We start from the raw sequence: 20659 nt of genomic DNA on the forward strand, positions 1-20659 counted from the left end.
GAGGGGGTGAGAGGAGGATGCTAGAGGAGGTGAGGTCCGAGACTTGGATGTGGTAATTGTGGGGGCCTTAAAGGGAGCACAACCTTTAAAAAAAACGGGTGTGGTGATCACTGGGGAGCCAGTGCAAGGATTCCAAGGGCATGTGTGACATGGTCATGTCAGACCAAGAACGTGCCTTCAGTTGCTGTGTTTTGTATGGAGAGGAGATGTGAGTACTGCATAGGGTAGAGGAAAGGTGGCAATAATCAAAATGGGGGATAATCAGGGCGTGGAGGAAGGTTTTAGCTCTTAGAACAGAGAGGATCAGATTTGCTATGTATGTTGTGAAAGAAAAAATAAGATTTGTTTGTAACATAGGTTGATGGGGAGAAGCAAGGAGAAAAGTAAAAGAAACTTCCCCTTTGTGCAGGTTATTCCATAATTATTCATTACAGGGTTTTTTTGCACCTTCCTCTGAAATATTTGGTACTGTTCAGGGTCAGAGACAAGATACGGGATCACTCTTCTGATACAATATGCCATTTGCTGTTCTAGGTGCAAAGAAGACTGTTCAGGATTCTTCTTAGTCTTTGTCTACACTGGCACTTCGTCCGTAACACTTTTGTCTTTCAGGGGAGTTTAAAAAAAAAAACAGCCCCCCCCCCCCCGACAAAAAGTGCCAGTGTGAACAGCTGTGAAGAAAGCTGCTGCCGCTCCTGAGGGGGTGGAAGTTTTTTATTGGCAGGAGCTCTCTCCAGCCGACAAATAGTAGCTACACTGCATGCCTTTAGTGGCACGGCTGTAGCGGCACAGCCATGTCCCTAAAAGCCTTGTAGTGTAGCCATAGCCTTAGCGAGTCTTGTGTTGTCTAGGTGTGTCAAAGTACTTCCTTTTGATATGGAGGAGAAAGTGGGCTATTATCCATTTCTCCAGTCCCACACCTTCAGCCCCATAGTTATCTTCTGGCTTCCTGTTGGGGAAACTGGAAGGACTGAGGCATTAGCTCCATATTTCTTCACAGGCTGTGCTTTTCTCACTTTAGGTTATTTCCCTCTTCCTTCAGAAGATTCCTCCTTCCAGTCAGAGAATTGCCATCTCTTCGTAGAGGTCTTTGAAAAAGCAGGATTTGGGACCCATTCACAACACCATTTTTCACCAGAACTGGAGAAAGGGCTGTCACAGTAGTGGTGAGTTACTTTTCCCTTTTCTAATTTTATTAGAATATAACCTTAGTACACGTGGTACATAATAATCCCACCTTGTCCATGGTATGTATTGGATGGTATCTTGGCTTCTCTGAAAATTAAGAGACTCATAGCCGCATTGCTTTTGGAAGCCTTTGGAACAAATGATCACTATGGGTATATGTTAGCCCTCATCTCCAAATGATACTGTAATCTGTTTACAGCATAAAAACCATGACAGTCATTATAAGGAGGGGTTATTTCTGATGGGTGAGTTCTATAATCCTCAGATCCTTTTTTGCAGTACTAGTTCCTAACTAGTTATTTCCCATTTTGTATTTGTGCATTTGATTTTTCCCTTCATAAGAGTAGTACTTTGCATTGTCTTTATTGAATTTCATATTGTTGGTTTCAGACCAGTTCTCTAAATTATCCAGGTCATTTTGAATTTTATTTTTGTCCTCCAAACTGATTGCAACCCCTCCCAGCTTGGTGTCATTTGCAAATTTTATAAGAACACTCTGCCTCCTGTTTTCCAAGTAATTAATGAAAATATTTAATAGTACTGGGCCCTAGACAGATCCCTCTGATACCCTGCTAGATCCTCTCATTTTGACAGGAAGCCATTTAAGCTACTTTTTTGCTATGATTTTTTAGCCAGTTACGCACCCACTTCATAGTAATTGATTTTGGGCTTTAGACATATTTGAGGTTATTTTAAAAATAGGAGGCACAACAACATGTTCAGTGCTTTCTATTGGGAAAAGGAGTTTTGGTCTCGCGTCATATAATCAGATGGGAAGTCCTGGGGACAAACCAGGAACCATGAGTAAAATGGCATTCCTACTAAAGGAGAGATTAGCGCCACTCACTAAATAGAGGTACTGAAATTATGACAGATATTTTTATGAATAGTTCTGAAATAAAAGAAATCAGTAAATAAGTAGCTACCTAAGATATAATAACCTCTGTGCACTCTGTCCTTGCTAAGAATCTATGGGATTGCTTATCCAAGTTTCCCAGAATGTGCCAATACTGTGTCTCCTAATTATGTTTTTATATATGAATGCAGAAACCTGAATGGCACTTGGTTATTGTGTGTGTGGTGTGGTGGGGAGGAACCCTTCTATGTGGACACAACTCAACTATGTTTGTTGTAATTTAGGGTAAATCATAAGCTGATTATTAGACATGGTTGTACTTGTAGTGCCTTAGCTTTTATTGTGGAGAATCGAAGAAGCATTGCTCTGGAGCATTCTTCAGTCCATGCCACATTCTGTTTGCCCACTTACTTGATGAAAAGTACAATAATATTAGTGTTTTAATTATTGTTATTGTCAGAGTTGGTGAGAAGATTTTGTTATCTGGGCTGGTAAATTTCCATGACGCTAGCTGATATTTGAAATACCATTAGCAATGTCCTTTGAGGACACTGCATGTTCCAGTCTGGAGGATGTAAGTGGAAGTGCAGTCCATTGTAAAGAAATGTAGGTTGACTGGGTGTTAGCCACAGAAATAAGGTTATGTATTTCCCCTATTGTCCCACTTTTAATGTTGTCTAGGTTATGTGGACTAATTCCATAAACAAAAGTTTTGTTTAAAAGGAATTAAATTGGGGATAATGCAAAACCTTAATTGCAAATTATTCTGGGTTGACAAGTACCAAGAGTGAAGTATGTTTTGTGCTCATGGAAGATGCTTGACATTTTAATTAAGGTTTTGTGTTTTGCTCTGAGGAGATTAATGTATAGTATGTTTTCTTATCAAATAGAAGCAGAGTGATGTTCTTTGTGAGTATGAGGAAGTTTGACAATGTCAGTGGAAATGTGCTGTGTGGGCATTAGGGTATAGTTGAGAGGTGTCTCATAACATGGTATTCCCTTGAGTTTTAGGGTTTATGTTGGAGATTGGTGGTGGAAAGAAGCACGTAACCTACCTAAATCCCTTTTAAATAAATATCTTGGTTGTGGAATATCCTGTATTTTTGTATGGAAAATGTAGGCTGTTTTGGGGGGCATGAAAGGGGGATATGGAGGCAATTAAGGTATCAGCCACCCCATTTTACAAGTAAGAGTAACGGAGGTAGTACATGATCTTTTCTAGCAGAGCTGGAAATGGAACCCAGATATGTAATGTAGCATAGACCAGTCTTATCTACTCAGCCACACTGCCTCTCTGATAGAATCTGACAAATATTTGTGCTTGACTACATGCTCCATCCTAGAAGTGGGAGAAGAACCTAGGAGTCCTGATTTCTAGCACTTTTCTGATGTTTAGTAAATAGTTGCTTAACCCACTCCCAAAGAGTTTGTTGATTCCTACTTTAATGGTGATCCACATAGAGGAAGATCTAGGAGGGGTCCTTATGGCTTCACATGGTAGAATTCCTGTTTTTCCATATATATAATATATATATTTTTGTAATAATTGGCTTAATTCACACAGTGAAGAAATTTACTGAGGGCAGGGATATTTCTGGTTCAATTCTAAGTTATGGGAAATAGTAGCCATTTTGAATAAGGGAAGATTGTGACTATATTGGGAAAGGTAGGAAAAGACAGTTAATAGACTGTAATTAAGTAAATTTAAGTTCCTGAAATGTACATTCCAAGTTGGCAGATAAGTCTTAATTATATGGAAAATGTGAATAACAAACCAGCCATTTGTTAGCAAAAGGGCTACAGAGACAGATCACACAATGGAGAGAAAATTCTTGAAGGGCCCATTTTAAATTAATTTTAGTTCACAAACTGAGTAACAGATTTTGCTGAAAAATCTCCAGAAAATTCATGATGTACTCTCAGATTCTGTGCTCTAAGCTCAGGGAACGTACAGTGTTGCGTTACAAAACAAAGAGCTTGAATTCCAGCTTTAAGTGTGAAACTTAACCCCCCTTAATAATAGAAGTGTTACCATGCCAATCTAATATCTGGATAGTGTTTGGATCATTCTAAAAATGGGAGCTTGTAGAAGGGATAATGGTAAAATAATTAGCAAAACTATAGCCTGTGTTCTTAAGAAATTATAACTCATATAATTGAACTTGCTGGTGCATCGTGGAATAGTTCATATGTAATCTTCAATTAAGCAACAGTTCTGTGCATTCTGTATTTCTCTTTTATTACCAAGTGTATTATGGGGAAAGTATAATCTTACATTCTGGAAAAGTCTTTGTTTTCAATGACATGCCTTTTCAGAAGGTTTTTTTGGTCTTTTGGAAAAATGAATTCTTTCGATGCAAACACCATCTGCCTCCGTTTCTCTTAAAAGAAGTGCTGTTGTCATTAGTGTTTCTTGAACACATTCTGGGTGCTGACATTATACATGTTTTCTTAATCCATGACATTTTCTTTCCCATAAAATGATACAACAAGGCTACATATTGCACAACATTCTGGCTTTTGGTAAGCTCTTTATCTATATGTGTGCAAATGCTGGGAAGAATTGTTGCAATAATATTAAATTCCAGAGCAGAAAGATCTGCTGCAGAATGTTTGGCATGCTCCATTCCTGTTTCAGAAGTGAGACAGGGAAAAATAATTCAGATAGGTGTGACTTGATTTTAAATAAAAATAGGCTTGGCAGGATTCAGTTTAAAGTGATAGATGTTGGTAAACATCAATTATCAGCTGAGATACTGAAACAGATGAAAAAAATCCGTTGATAACAGTTGATGTGAGTGCAGCCTCCCTGCCCGCATCAGCACTTGCAGGGATTGGATGGCATCGGCCCTGTGGTAGCAGGGAAAGTCCTGGGAGTTAGTGAGCAGGGCCATGACGCTGAGCTGCAGAGAGCTCCTGTGCTGTCACAGGGCTGATGACCCCGATTCCTGCATGCAGGAGGAGAGGGGAAGGCTGTGGTCCCTCCCAGCTATGACCTGGAGGAGGATGAGACCCTGGTCAGAGGGGAGGCCACCATGCTGCTGATTGGCTCTGACCCTGGGCAGGAGTTATTCCTGGCAGTCCTCGCCCTCTGTTCTGCCCCACCAATACTGCAGCTTCCTTGCACCTTGTGCTGTAGATATCCCGTGTCACTGGCCCTGCAGCTGTGCAGCTCTGCTGTCATGACTCCACTTGCTCAGCAGGAACTGTTCAGCATCAGGGTGGCCTACCCCATGCTCAGGTGCTTGTCCTCCTTGTAGCTGTGATTGAGGGTCTCTGTTCTGCTGGGCCAGGACTACAACCTCCCCCACACCTTGTGGAAAGGTATCTTGGACCCCTTCACCATGTGGGGAGCCCCCTGCAGCCCTGTTGTCAGTACTGGGAACCTCTTGCAGCCCCACTGTCTGTGCTACCCTAACCCTACACAACCCCATAACTTCTTACAACCGTAAAAATAAAAATACTTAATTGTCAAAATTGAAAAAAAAATTGAATTCTGCCAAGCCTAAATATAAAATAGCAACACTGTTTAAATGCTAGATTTAGGTTACAAAGTATATAACTTTAAGGGTTTGGAAAGAGATTGAATGAATTGTTACCACTTGGTGGCAATATAACATACTATTTTATCACAAATTGAGATTTCTGGCTATGAATGAGTTGTTATATTGGGTTCTTTAGGATCCAGGAAATGCAAGATTTACATGCTTTTGCTGAAGTAATCCTTTGATTTATTTCTTTATATCAATTTCCTTGCCAGTACTGTAGCTGTACCCAATTTATTTGTACAATTAGAGTTTTAGTTAACAGGTTATATTAACTAATTCATGTTCTAAACTAGTTAAATTGTCCAACTTTTAAAGGATCAATTTCTTCTTAAAGATAGGTTAGTTTTTAAAAGGAAATCTTAAACTTGAAATCTAGTTAGTTTTAAAAAAGTTAAAAAAATAATTTGCTACTACCCTTGCCTCTGCCAATTTTTGTGGCTTTATTATAATTTTCCTATAATTCAAAAATGTTTTTTTCCTCCTACTGTATGAAAGACACGCACAAAGGAAACTGACTATACACAAAGTGTTGTCAACTGTGTACTGTTAAATTGTAAAAGAGAGAAATAGATTGTCTCTAATCTTTCAATTATGTAATATTACTGGCAGTTATGCAACACCTAGCAGATAAGTTTTTAGAAGTACTCATTAAGTTGATTGCCTATTTAATATTATGCTTTGCATAGTAATTTGATTGAATAATTTTTAAAAAGGAAGTAATTTTGTCAGTGTAGAACATAACGTAATTATTAAACTTAATTTCTTTCAGTTGTAAAGGGCCTATCCGAGAATATGTATGTTGTCCTCATATACTAAAAAATAGAAAATCTGCATGATCTAATATCAGCACTAAAATCCTTCTCACCACCCAGTCAAACTTCTCATCTCGGAGTGAGCCGTCATAAATAGATATGCAAAATTATCTGTTTGACAAAGGGGAGGATCAAGTTCCACATCTTGGGCCCTCCACCAATGTATCTAGATCCTTACATTTTGATCACTCAAGTTGTTCAACTGATGGGGTAAAACATGAGGGGGTGCTGCCTCTAAGATATACAAGATCCAAACAATATAAAGTTTTATAAATAAAACACTTTCAAATTCATGTATAAATTTACTGGAATTTAGTGCAGAGCAATGCTGAGCACTGTTCATATATGCTGCCTGTGGGAAACGCTGCTAAGCAAAGGCAGCTGCATTCTGTGGTAGATAAAATTTTAGTGTGGTTTTCAGATGTAGCTCCAAGTAGAGAACCTTGCAGTAAGTCAAACTAGATGCAACAAAGTTATGGATGAATGTGGTAAAAGCTGCGTCCAGAAGAAAAAAGTTGTAAATTTCTTGCTAGCCTCATCAAAAAAAGCACACTTGACGACTGCTGTTGTCTGAACTTACAGAGCTACTGTAATCCTACAATATCCCTGCTTTGTGAACCTGATTAACAAAAGTTAGGCATACTCTCTCAGGACAGGTATTATTTAAGCCATTTTTCATTGCTTGTTCCTCTACCCTACCACAGTCCAAGAGATAAGATTGTAAACAGGGAGGTGCACGTTCATTGAATTATTTGAAACCTGTATTCAGTTTTTCTCTGTACTAAAGAAGCATTGTTGATATTAACTGCAAAAAGCTTCAGAGGGAGTGGAACAACCAAAAATTGTCTGGTGTTTTTCTGGGGTGAGCGTGAACAAAGAACAAAAAATATTTTGTGCTTTGTTTAGGAACCATTAAGAAGCAGAAAGGAAAATTTTGGATGTGATCTTTCTTGTTCACCTTTAAGACTCTTTCATGTGCTTATCACTGTGGTATGCAAATAGTATCTGTTTCAGGTTTTAGAGGAAACTTGTGCTTTGTTTTATTTTTTAAATGACTGAATTATTTTCTATAATTTAGGTGCATGAAATAAAAAAATATTTTCTGCTAATTTGCATCTGTATCTTGAAATGTTTGTTTAGTACAGACTTAGAACAACAGCTTTATGTCCTATCTAATTTTATTTATAATTATTCCTAGGTGTTTTCCTTTTTAAATTGACAAAACAGTATCTCTGCAATCATGTTAATTACTCCTGGGGGAATTCTGCATCACTGTGCATGCACAGAATTCATGTCCCTTGCAGATTTCTTTGCTTCCATGCAGAAGAATGACTTCTGATGGGGAAGCAAAGGTAAGCTGCAAGAGTGGTCATGCATCTCTCCCTGGCAGCGCAAGCAGGTTGGTTTGGGCACTTGGAGCAGCCAGTAGAGATGTAAATAACTACCCGGGAGCGAGGAGTGCTTTGCAGTCCTGTGTGTGAAAAGGAGACCCCCTCTGTCCCTTTCGCTCGCTATTGCAGCATGCTTGGTGTGGGTGTGGAGGGGCAGGCTTTGGGATGTTTCTGAGGAGGTAGGTGTGGACAGGCAATGTCCCCTAAGACAGAGCAGAATGTAGCAGCCTGCCTGCTTACTGAATTGTTCCCATTCTCTGTGAATTCCCCCAGGAGTATAAAACAGGTGTAAAAGTTTTAAGGCTCCTTTGCATTGCCAGAGTTGTGTAAGGACAGTATGGCCTTATAAATGCTTATGGTGCTTTAGTGATTAGAACTGGTCTAAATTTTTGAACTGAAAAAAATTCCTATCAGAATGTGCTCCAGAAACTGTTTGCTACTGACCTTTCTGGAGATGGTCAGTAGCCAATTTAAATTGTGAGTTTGATTCCCCAGCCCTCACTTGCTCTTCCGTTGTCTATGATATAATACTGAGCATATGGCTGCATATATTTGTTGACTAATAACTAGAAATAAAGGGTCAAACCTAGTTGCATTACTGTTAGGCACGGGTGTTTGGGGATTTCCTCCAATGCTCCCCACTCCCATTCTCCCTCCATTGTTTTGTAGTTTAAATAAATTCCTGAAATAATTGAAACCAGAGTGATTATATTGCGTTATTTTGACAAAATATGCAGAATTTTATATTGTGCGCAGAATTTTTAATTTTTTGCTGCAGAATTCCCCCACAAGTAGTTAATGTAACATCTGCTTCTTTTAATCGGACAGCAAGGTCATTATAAATTCACATTTAAAAGGGAAAGAACTATGAGAACAAATTTATGTTTTGTGGCAAAGTAAGTAATTAGCATTCCCTGTTCAGAAGAATTAGGTTTATGTGCGTTAACATGGATGCCTAATGAGTGCAAATATGCCTAGAAAGTTCTATATCTTTTTGTCTCTAGTTTTGAAGCTCTACAATCTAGCCTCTTAATTTAAATAGATATAAAATGCTTAAATAGATGAGATTGTGTAAATTAAGTATTGGAAATGGATCAGTTACTTTTAACAAAGCAACATTTTATTCAGAATAGGCAAAAGAGCTAATATTTAATTTTTGCTCATCTGACACTTTCATATCATCCCAGGCGGTGCTCTGCCTGTTGTGAAAGTTAAAGCTACTTACAGTATTGCTCTGATCCTGTTGCGCTTTGCAGAAAGTTAATTAATAAAAAACGCCTCCAAGAAACCCTGACTGTTTTTGTAAGGCTCTGGATATGGAGAAAACTTGCAAACATAGATTATGGGCTTGTTCTCCTACTGAAACTTATGAAGCCTATATGCGCTCAGAAGGGCTGTATTACAAGTGAAGACACTGGAAGAACTTTGGCTAATTTATGTCCAAAGTTGTATCCTCTGCTACCAGACAAAAGCAATAAACAGCATTACTCCTAATACTTGTACCATTCCAGGGAAAAAAGGATAAGTTAAGGATATAGTTTATCACAGTATGAATGTTTATATTTTTCTTTTGTCAATAGGCACCACTGAAAGTTGAAAGCTGCTAAACTTATATTCTTTCTGGTATCTTAACAATTACTCACATCCAGTTTTCTCTTAGCATTTTAGGAGAGGATGGGCTGCATGCTACTAATGTGGAAAAATTGGCATTAGAGAGAGAAAATAGTTCTGTGGATAAGGCACTAAATTGGGACTCAGTAAATTCGGGTTCTGTCATGGTGCCCCAGATTTCCTTAAACGAGTCACTTAATTGCCCTGTGACTTGGCTTCCCATATGTAAAATGGGGAGCAGTACTCTGCTTTGCATAGGTGGCGTGAGGATAAATTCATTTATATATTCAAGTGCTTAAATACTATTGTGTTGCGTGCCATAGAACACTATGTACATTTTTTTTGTAAGGGCTTGATCCTATAAGTTGATTAAAACAAAATGTATGCTTAGGTGCTTTGCTGGATTGGGAGTGTAGTGTTCAGCATCTTTCATTAATCTGTACATTAATGTTTTTTCCTTTTTAAATATCCTTATCAGATTTTCATGGATCTCAATAGTGCCAGCACTGTTGTTCTGCAGGTCTTGACCCAAGCCACCAGTCAAGACAGTGCTGTGCTGAAACCAGCTGAGGAACAGTTGAAGCAGTGGGAGATACAGCCGGGTTTTTATTCAGTCTTGTTGGTAAGCTGGAGTGAAAAGTGCTGTTCATTACATGTTCCACTATATATGGCTAAGGTTTGAAGAGGTGGGCAGGACACTTATTTATACTTGGAGGAAGTACCATATATACTCGATCATAAGCTGGTTAGTTTATAAGCCAACCCCCCTCCCCCGCCATGATGGATAAGTAAAAATGGAAAATTTTTATGACCCATTCATAAGCCGACCCTGTAATTAAGGGGTCAGCAAACTTTGGCTCTCAGGCCATCAAGATAAGCTGCTGGCGGGCCGAGGTGATTTGTTTACCTCGAGCGTCCGCAGGTATGGAGGTAAACCTAAGTAAACAAAGTGTCCTGCACCAGCTGCTTACCCTGATGGGCTGGGACAGCAACTGGTGGGGAAGTTTTTTTGGGGGGGGAGAAGCTGGGAGTCAGGGGAGTAACCCCTGTGACCACCTCCCACATTTCCCCATCCCTAGCCCGGGACCCCCACACTCTCCCCATCCCATCCCTTCCCACATTATCTGGGGAGGGCCAGGGGAGGATGTCTCTGGCCTGGCCGCAGCATGCTCCGGTGGGGGGGGCCGGGCGGCACGGCCGCAGCGTGCTCCGGTGGGCGGGTTCCGGAGCTGCAGCTGCTTCGTAGGTTGTGGGGAGAGCAGCGTGGCCAGAAGCAGAGAGGCCCCGTCTCTTCCCTTTTGGCTCTGCTGGCTGTGCTGCCTCTCCTTGCTCCCTTTGTTGTGGAGAGGGGCTGTGTCCCACCTCTCCCTCTCTATCACCGTTCATAAGCTGACCCTCTTCTCTGGTGCTTCCCTTTTTTACTAAAAAAATTTGGCTTATGAACAAGTATATACTGTAAGTCTTAATCTTGCTTCTGTAGTAGTCTGAGAATAGTTTTCTCCTACCAGTGGTAGCAAATAAACTATTTTCAACGCTGGTTCAGGAGTACTTGTTGCTAGTAACATGCCATCTGTGACAAGTCAAGTTTTTAATGTAGTTAGGTCTTCAGTGACTAGGTACTTGTCTTTTGCTTTAGTGAGTCATATCTTAATCACAAAGAGAGGGGAATGTGGTACTCTAAACTTCCACATGTTTGGTTTTTTTTAGAAGAGTTGATGTGGTATTTAAATGTCTGCATAAAAATACTCTTATTAAAAACAGGAGGCAAATCAATTGCCATATGTCAGACTATTATAGTAAAATATGACTGTGGGCCAAATCATAACATCTGCATGGAAAGGAGGAGGATGGGGAAAGTAAATTTCATCTTGCAATTTCCTTGGAATCATCCCATGAGGGGTGTGTGTGGTTTGCCTCTTGTGGAGTGCTGGGTGAGCATGGCCCTTCAAACCAGGTGCTGTCATGATATCCGCAGGGCTTTCCCACAGATCTTACTATATTTGAGGAGGGCTGGAATGTTTGCTTGGAGGCCCAGAAGACTCTGCATTACTCCTAATGTTTCCACTTCCCCTCTCCCAAAATAGCAGTAAGGTTCTTCAGGAACCATTATGACAGCAGTCCCAAACTTCTCCTCCCCACCGTTATAAGGGGATCAATTTGTGGAAGGTCTTAGAGAGGGTTAGCACTATGTTACCTGAGGAAATCTCTGCAGATTTGAAGGGGAATAAGTGAGATAATAAGTGCTGAATAACAGTCTTCTCGCTCTGCCTCTCTTGTCTAGCCACACTCCCTGAAACTGCAGAGCCCTAAACTTGTGGAAATCTGGTTGGAATTGAGGGTGAGGAAGGTGATACTTAAACTCAACAATTCCCCACTCCTCACACTCTTGTGACAGAAATTGGTCCATTTCTATAGTTTTTCATCCCCTGTGTATGGAAAAATAGAAGTTGAGCTAGCCCTGTTTTTATTCTATAAGACAAGAATATTTAATTAAAATGTTTCAATAGCAGTCATTTTAAACTATGGTGATCTCCTTTTTACAATTTTGTTTTCATTGAATGTTTTCTATTGTTTCTAAAACTTAAGGGGGTTTTTATCTCTTTGCACAACACATTGGACCCATTAATGGTAAAGCACATTTTCAACAGAATATTTTTCGTTTGGTGAAAAAGATCAGCAATGATAAAAGAACTGTTTCATTTGACAGTAATGCAGCCAGAGCACATTGCACTTCTTTGGTTAGGGATCTGATGTATTTTTGTGCATTGCAAAATCAGAAGCTTCTTAAAGATGCCCATGTATCTCTTTTGTCTCCTGGCATAAAGTTGACATTGTTTAATTCCCCAACAGCTCTCTTGTACCAACAATTACCTTCTCCAAGATACTGTCTTTAAAGTTAATCTTTTAATTACTTCTGCGCCAAAACATTAACAATTCTGCATATTTTATTTGTCAAAATAACACAATATAATCACACCAGTTTCAATTATTTTGGGTTATTTATTTCAAAATACATGTCAGCAAGTATGTCTGTAACAATACAGACAACAAAAGAGATTCAGGAAATATATTTTCACAAATAGATTCATTACTAGGCATATTAATACAGAACTCTGAGTAATAATTCATATAAACTACAACACAGAACCGTATTTCCTGCACCCCTCAGAAGCAGTGCAAAGGATTGGAGGAGTCATCGGTAATGGAGGAGCTGAGGGAGAGGGAAGTAAATTGCTCGGAAGGAGCCTGGGTGTGAACTTGGAGGGTTGTTGGGTATGGGTGGGAAAAGTATGGAACAGGTTTTTTGGGGGGGCACGGAGGGGTTGTTAGGGAGCTTCCCCCATTCAGAGCCTGGCTGACCCCGAGCCTCTCCCATTCAGTCAGGCACATCTTCCCTGCCCCTGTGTGTTCCTGCACCCCCATGTGTCCTTGCACGCCCTGGCCGCATGTGTCCCTCCACCCCCACTCAGACACCCACTCCCCCCATCCCCATTTGGCCCTGCACCCCCTCCCCCATGTGGCTCTGTACCCCCTCCCTATGTGTCTCTGTGCCCCCAGCCAGTCACTCCCCTGTCCCTGTGTCCCTGTACCTCCTCCCCCTGTCTCCATGTGTCTCTGTACCCCCACCCAACCACTCCCCTGGCCCTATGTGTCCCTGCACCCGCACCCCCCCCCCCCCCCCCCCGTTCTCATGTGTCTCTGTGCCCTCACCCAGCCATCCCCTCTCCCTATGTAGCTCTGCACCCCTCCCCCATCACCATGTGTCTCCGCATCTCCCTACCCCCTGCGGCCTTGTGCCTCCACTTCCATTCAGCCCCTGCCCCAGTCTGTCCTCTTCCATTAGCCCTTATGAGCTGCTATCTCCCCATAGCCTGTCTCCTGACGTGGCCTTTGGCGAAGAAGGCAGGCTCTTTCTCTTTTCTTGCTGGTGGGGATCTGCTGCTTTGTTCTGTTGCCACAGCGCTGTCTGGTGTATAAAAGGAGGAACTGCAGAAGTTATTTCCTGCTGGGAGCTGCTGCAGTTCTTACGCCACAGCACCATCTGTTGGGAAAAATGTGGAACTGCAGCAACAATTCGGCAGAAGCTTTTTTCTGCACAAAAAAATAAAAATATGCGGGTCTCAGTAATTATGCACACACGCAGTAGCGCAACATTCCCCCAGGAGTATTTTAATGGAAGTTTTTGTGGTGTTAAAACGATTTAGAAAATCACATATAGCTGTGGCAAAAAGGTATCTTAAACACACATTTTTCCTGTATTGGGTTGCCTCCATTGCTACACTTTACACGTCTGCTGCCTAGTATTGTCCTTTGCACTTCCCTCTTCATGGTGAGAATGAATTCTGAGGCCTGGAAGTGTAGCTTCAGACTCCTCCTCCTGAATGTCTTATGTATACAGTCTACTCCTGAGGGAATTCTGTGCTAAAAAATTAAAAATTCTGCACACAATATTTTAAAATTCTGCATACCTTATTAACACAATATCACACAAGTTTCAATTATTTTGGTAATTTATTTCAAATTATCTGTCAACAAATATGTCTGTAACAACACAGACAACAAAAAAGATTCAGGAAATGCTTTTTGACAAATAGATTCCTTACTAGTATATTAATACAAAACTTTGAGTAATAATTCATTTGAACTACAATACAGAAACATATTTCCTGCGCACTTCAGAAGTAGTGCAAAGGCTTGGGGCACTTTGGGTTAATGGAGGAGCTGAGGGAGAGGGAAGTAATTGCTGGGAAGGAGGTTGGGAGTGAACTTGGAGGGTTGTTGGGTATGGGTGGGAGAAGTATGGAACAGATTTTCTTTTTTTGTGGGGCGGCGGGGGAGATTGTTAGGGAGTTGGGGAGCCTCCCGCATGCAGACACTGTCTGACCCCCAGCCACTCCCATTCAGTCGAAAATATCTGCTCTTGTCTCTATGTGAGCCTGCACCCCTTCGCCCCCGTCCCCATGTGTCCCTGCACCCCCACTCAGCCACCCCCCCATGTGTTCCTGCACCCCGTCTTCATGGGTCCCTGCACCCCCACTCAGCCACCCCCTCCCCCGTCCCCATGTGTCTCTTTACTCTCCTTTCCCCCATCCCCATGTGCTCCTGGAACCCCACTCAGCCTCTCTCCTCCCCCTGTCCTCATGTCACCCTGCAACCCCCCCCCCCCCCAAGTGTCCCTGCACTCCCAATACCATTCAGCTCCTGGCTCAATGCTGTCACCCCATTAGCTCCTGTTCCCCCACCCCAGGCTGTCCCCCCACTAGCTCTTCTGAATCCCAGTCTGTTACCCCCCATCCCCAGCAGCCCCATGTGTCCCATTCTGTACGTCCCCCCCCATATCCCATGCCTCCTCACCTGGCCCCGCGGTAGGGCACTGTGAGGAATGCAGCCTCTGCTCCCTGCCTCTGTGTGGCTGGCTGCTCCAGCGCGAGAGCCAGCTGCCTTCTGTTCTGGTGCCACAGCAGCCCCTGGTGGGTAAAAGGTGTAATTGTAGCCCCTCGCCAGCAGAATCTATTTTCTGTGGCGTAAAAAATACCTGCGGGGGGACATATATGAATAACATCGGGTATTATGAGATGATTACATCATTTTGAATTCTCTTATTCTTAAAAATTTCCACCATAAACCTTCTCCAATTAATATAAATTTTGAGATGTTTGTGTTTAACTCTAAAGTCAAATTTATTTCAGTAGGAGAGTTCTGGGTCTCTGCTACTTTGTTATTAACCTTGTTTAGAATATAAATCACAACATTAAATTAACTATAATGTTATATCCATTCAGTATACTGTGTCCATATAGAGTAAAATATCCTGGGTGCTGTATAGCCCAGCTTCCATTTCGCTATATCCCTTTGTCATAACCACATGGATATAATATTCATTATTTATTGTATTGGAGAATTGGTCTGAAAACAACAGGATGCAATTCAATAAAGATAAGTGCAGAGTACTGCACTTAGGAAGGAGAAATCAAATGTACATCTACAAAATGGGGATTAACTGGTGAGTTGGTAGTACTGCTGAAAAGGATGTGTGGGTTATAGTAGATCACAAACTGAATATGAGTCAATAATGTGATGCAGTTGTGATAAAGGCTAATATTCTGGAGTGTATTAACAAGACTGTTATACATAAAACACAGGAGGTAATTGTTCTGCTGTGTTTGGCATTGGTGAGGCCTCAGCTGGAGTACTATCTAATTCTGGGTACCACACTTTAGGAAAGATGCCAAAAAATTGGAGAGAGTCCGAAGGGAAGGAACAAAAATGATAAAAGGTTTAGAAAACCTGACATGTGAGAAAAGATTTTAAAAACTGAGCATGTTTAATCTTGAGGGGAAAAAAGACTCAGCGGGGACCTGATATGTCTTCAAATATGTTAAGGGCTGTTACAAAGAGGACGGTGATCAATTGTTTTCCACCTAAGGTATGACAAGAAGTAATGGGCTTAAGCTGCAGCAAGGGAGATTTAGGTTAGATACCAGGAAAAGTGTAGTTAAGCTCTGGAATAGGCTTCCAAGGGAAGCTGTGGAATTCCCATCATTGGTGATTTTTAAGAACAGGTGGGACAAACACTTGTCAGGGATGGTGTAGGTTTACTTGGTCCTGCCTCAGTGCTGGGGGCTGGTATTGATGACTTTTTGGGGTCCCCCCAGCCCTACATTCTATGATTAGACCATATACTAATCTTGTTCTTCTGCATCTGGACTATTTCTTCTGCTCTCATGTCTGGCCTTTTGTCTTGATGATGCATCTTTGAGCTGCCCGGACTCTTTGATCTGACTGATTCCCAGTGATTTCTTTTTGACTTCTAGGACCAATGCCTTTGATCCCATTCAGATTGTTCTTGAGCTGATTCACCTATTCCCATGTCTATAAGTACCTGTTTACTTTGTTTTGGATCTGTCCTTCCGTTTAAATGACTGTCTAAATGGGAACCCCCATTTGTATCTTATATAGTTCTGTCTAAGAATTGTGGTCACCTGGTCACTCTTCACTTTGTAAGGGCTCTTTGAAAATTTGTATCAGCTGATTAACAATTGTCAATGGTTCAGATCTCTCCCTCGGTATTTTGTCCTTGTCTTGATAATAGTGTAGACAGACAGTTACATCTCTTTATCTGGAGCCTGCTGGGGGCCTGAAGACAAGGGATTTGTGAACCCTTCCAATTTGAATGAGATCTTTATTGCCCTCTTTTAATATGGCATGGAAAATATTGTCCAGTATGTCCACTCTCTGTCCTGCTTTCAGAGTCTTGGCTACCATAGACTCCAAATTATGGGAGAACTGAGGGAAGGGTTCTTTCTGTCCTCACAGGGAGCATGAGGAGGCACAGGGCACACTGTGGACAGAGGGCCTCAGTGTACACTGCTCTTTAAAAGAATCCAGTCTCTAGGTGTATATGAGCCTCATGTAGGAGAGTGGAAATCCACACGAACAACATCTTGAAGAACCGCTGTTACTGTATAGTAGGCAATGGCTCTTTCTGCCTTATTAGGGGAGAAAGGCCATCTGTCTGAATCAAAGTTAGAGGTTCCAATTATGTATAGATTAAAAATAAAAGGAACATGTATTATAGGTGGGGCTATTATCACTTGTTAAGGTTGACCGACACTTTCCATTATAATACTCTGTTTTCATTTGATTATAACTTTGTTAGACTTTACCATTTGGGCCAAAATTTTCCATGCTGGGTTCTGTTTCTGGATGCATTTTTCTGGAAAACTTCAGCTAAAATATTGCAGCCATTTCTGAGAATGAAGCTAAGGAAAAGATAGGTTGCTCTGCTCGTAATTGAGGGCACCAGAAATAAATTTGAAAAGTCCTAGTGCCCCCATGCTTGGGGTAGGGTTTTGAAATTTTGGTAAGGGAGGTGGGCTTTTTCAGGGATATGGCTTTTAATTCCCTATGAAAATCTGTCCAAATTTGTTCACGTTTTAAACCTTTTAAATATCGCACTTAGTACATGCTCATTAGAGACTTCTTAGATTTTAGCTGCTAAATTCCCAAAGATTCTGACAAGGCTGGGCATGTTCCAGGCTGAGCAGAACTCTTCTTGCAATTGCGATTCTGGTCTGCTGTGGTTTCCTCTGAGTTGTCAGTGACCACCTGCTTGCTTGGCCCATGCAGCATATACAGGAGGAAGCTGATTTTCAGAGAGGACAAGAGCTGGACTTGCAAGAGGGTGGGTGTGGGAGAGTAAATTGAAAGGAGGAGTCTGGCAGGGAGACTGGGACTGTAGACTGGCAGGGGAGTAGTGAGGGGGAGACTGGGAGTTGGGGTTGGGAGAGACTGGGTCTGGAAGCTGAGGAGGGAAACTGGGATGCAGAGACTGGGAGCCAGTAAGTGCTTGTGACAGGTTGGGTCACAGAAACCCCCTTGGGACTGCAACCTGATGTACTGGGACAACCTCTGAGCCCGTTTTCCCTGCAACTTGGGACTTCAGTACCTTGCCTGGTTGTTCCAGACATGCTCGCCTGCTACAAACACAAACCCAGGTCTGAATCACGTCCCCCAAAAGCTGCTGGCTTAACTGAAAACAGCTTAAGAAGTGCTCCTGACTCCAACACCCAGATACCCAGTTCCCAATGGGATCCAAACCCCAAATAAATTCATTTTACTCTGTATAAAACTTATACAGGGTAAACTCATAAATTGTTCTCCCTCTATAACACTGATAGATATGCACAGCTGTTTGTTCCCCCAGGAATTAATTGCTTGCTCTGGGTTAATTTAATAAGTAAAAAGTGATTTTATTATATGTAAAAAGTAGGATTTAAGTGGTTCCAAGTAGTAACAGACAGAACAAAGTGAATTACCAAGCAAAAAAAAGAAAACACGCACGTGTAAGCCTAATACAGTAAGAAACTAAATGCAGGTAAATCTCACCCTCAGAGATGTTCCAATAAGCTTCTTTTACAGACTAGACTTCCTCCTAGTCTGGGTCGAGCAATCACTCACACCCCTGTAGTTACTGTCCTTTTTCCCAGTTTCTTTCAGGCATCTCTTTGGGGTGGAGAGGCTATCTTCTGAGCCAGCTGAAGACAAAATGGAGGGATTTCCAGGGGCTTATATAGTCTCTCTCTTGTGGGTGGAAACCCCCCTCTCTCTCCCCATGTAGAATCACAGCTACAAGATGGAGTTTTGGAGTGACATGGGCAAGTCACATGTCCATGCATGACTCAGTTCTCTACAGGCTGAGCCATTGCCCACATGTTAACACGAATGTTTCCAGGAAAGCTCAGATGTGGATTGGCATCTATCAAGATCCAATGTTAGCCAAGTACTTCCATTTACTTGAATAACCCCTTCACACTACGTTGACTAAATCTGCGTTAGGTGCTTTCTACAGCAAATACTTTAAATACAAGCATAGAGCCAATGCTCATAACTTCAGATATAAAAATGATACATGCATACAAATAGGATGAATACATGCAGAAGAACATAACCTTTGCAAAGATATGTTACATGGCATATCTAGCATAAAACATATTCCAGTTATATCATATTTATACTTATAAGCATATTTCTATAAAGCATTATGGGGTGCAACGTCACAGTGTTGTTGGGGAGAGACTGGGATCAGATGAGGTGCTTGGGTGGGCGAGGGTTGGGATTAGTTGGACAAGGAGACTAGGTATTGTGCAACTGAACGGCAGGCAATTGAATTCTGTCTACAACTATTGTTTTGTGTTCCTGCAGGATTTAACCCACGGTCAGTTGTTAGCCAGCAATACAATAACCACCAAACCTGCAGACAGCTAGATATAAATATATATAAAACACACACACACAGATTTATACAAATGCCTTCCATGTTCTTCACGCCAACAGTACATATTACTTTTCTGGATTCATTTGTTTAATTCCTCGAGTCAAAGCAAAAATACTTAGAGGGTGATAGATCAACTGATTTAAACAACAAAAAATGGGCATTTTTGATTCATCTAGGTTCTTATACTGCCTCCCTCACCATGCTCTGAGTATTGGATGGCAAGATAAGATAATCTGGGAAGGTTGTTGCATCCTCAGAGGCATCACTTAGAGGTCTAATCTTCAGGTTTGACTTATCTAGACTCCAAGGAATAAGAAAAATTCAAATCCAGCTAGCCTTAGCCTATTATTTTCCCATGATGTAACTAAATGGAGTTCAATCAATTTACTGTATTGAAGGTTCTTCTGGATGAGATCTTACAAACACAGATCTAATTTGCTGTGTATGTACAATAAAGATGACATGGGGAAAAATGTATCACTCATTATGATGATTGGAAGAAAGGGGAAGTCTTAACTTTGGGAGACTTGTGGACCAGACCAAGAAGTAAATAACGTTTTAACTTTTTTTCTTTACAGAATATCTTTACAAATCATACTCTGGATGTAAATGTAAGGTGGTTAGCTGTGCTGTACTTTAAAAATGGAATTGACCGCTATTGGAGGCGTGTAGCACCACAGTAAGTTGTATGTTCCCTTTGTTTACATGTTAGAGTAGATTTTGTTACAGTTTCACCACTGTTTAAAAAAAATATATATATATAACTGATAGGAGGGAAGAAATGTGCCTGGAAGTTATAGATAAGACAACTGGAAGGGACGTGAAAAAGCCAAATAACTCATTAATGAACTAGTTTATTCATACTTTGGCACTTACAATTTGGTCTGTGTTGTGTTTCTTTTAAGGACTGTGTTACCCAGTCTAGTCATGTTTACTAGATTTTTGTGGTAGGCACTGAACAGTGGCTATCTGAAAGTCTTAGTAATGACAGTCATTTGAAAACATTAAAGGCTCTTTTGGATATTTTATGGTTACTCTTATACTCTATTTGTCTAGAACTTGTACTGTAGGTGTATGTGTCAGATTTACAATCGATGTAGGAAATTAGAGATCAGGGAGATGTCTCGAAATCTATGACCTACGCCCTTTCTGTTCCAATTTTGGGTCATTTTGATGATGTGGAAATTCACAATTAAGGTTCCACAAATAAACTTAAATTTCACCATTATTCTTGTCTACCAAACCATATACCTAAAATTTACCTGGGGTTGCTATCATAATATAATATGAAACCATGTATAACTATATATGTCTTACAGGATAGTTTCTTTTTAGGCGTAGATGCGAGTACAGATTTTTTTAGGACTCCCAGCACTATATCAGGAGTTAAATAAGGGAGGCATTTTGGGGTCCTGATCCAGTAACTCTCCAATACAGTACAGTAATCTGTACAATAAGCTTCCAAGATTGTCACA

General features: G+C 41.1%; 1 protein-coding gene across 7 annotated transcripts in view; it reads left to right on the forward strand.

Moving 5' to 3' along the window:
- IPO11 (importin 11) overlaps positions 1 to 20659 on the forward strand; it is a 295900-nt gene that overhangs the window by 684 nt on the left and 274557 nt on the right. For 4 of the 7 annotated variants that reach the window (XR_006291241.1, XM_043547525.1, XM_037902875.2 and 1 more), the window contains exons 2-4: positions 1022 to 1166; positions 9885 to 10028; positions 19763 to 19863. Coding sequence is in view for 6 of the 7 variants with exons in the window: in XM_043547525.1 (XP_043403460.1) it covers positions 9891 to 10028; positions 19763 to 19863 (239 nt within the window). In the remaining variant the exon portion in view is untranslated. Of the gene's footprint in view, positions 1 to 7; positions 30 to 1021; positions 1167 to 9884; positions 10029 to 19762; positions 19864 to 20659 lie in introns of those variants that run through there. The other 3 variants (XM_043547524.1, XM_043547523.1, XM_037902876.2) reach the window with 3 other exon arrangements.

The sequence above is a fragment of the Chelonia mydas genome, chromosome 5, assembly GCF_015237465.2.
Source record: "Chelonia mydas isolate rCheMyd1 chromosome 5, rCheMyd1.pri.v2, whole genome shotgun sequence".
Classification (NCBI taxonomy): Eukaryota; Metazoa; Chordata; order Testudines; family Cheloniidae; genus Chelonia; species Chelonia mydas.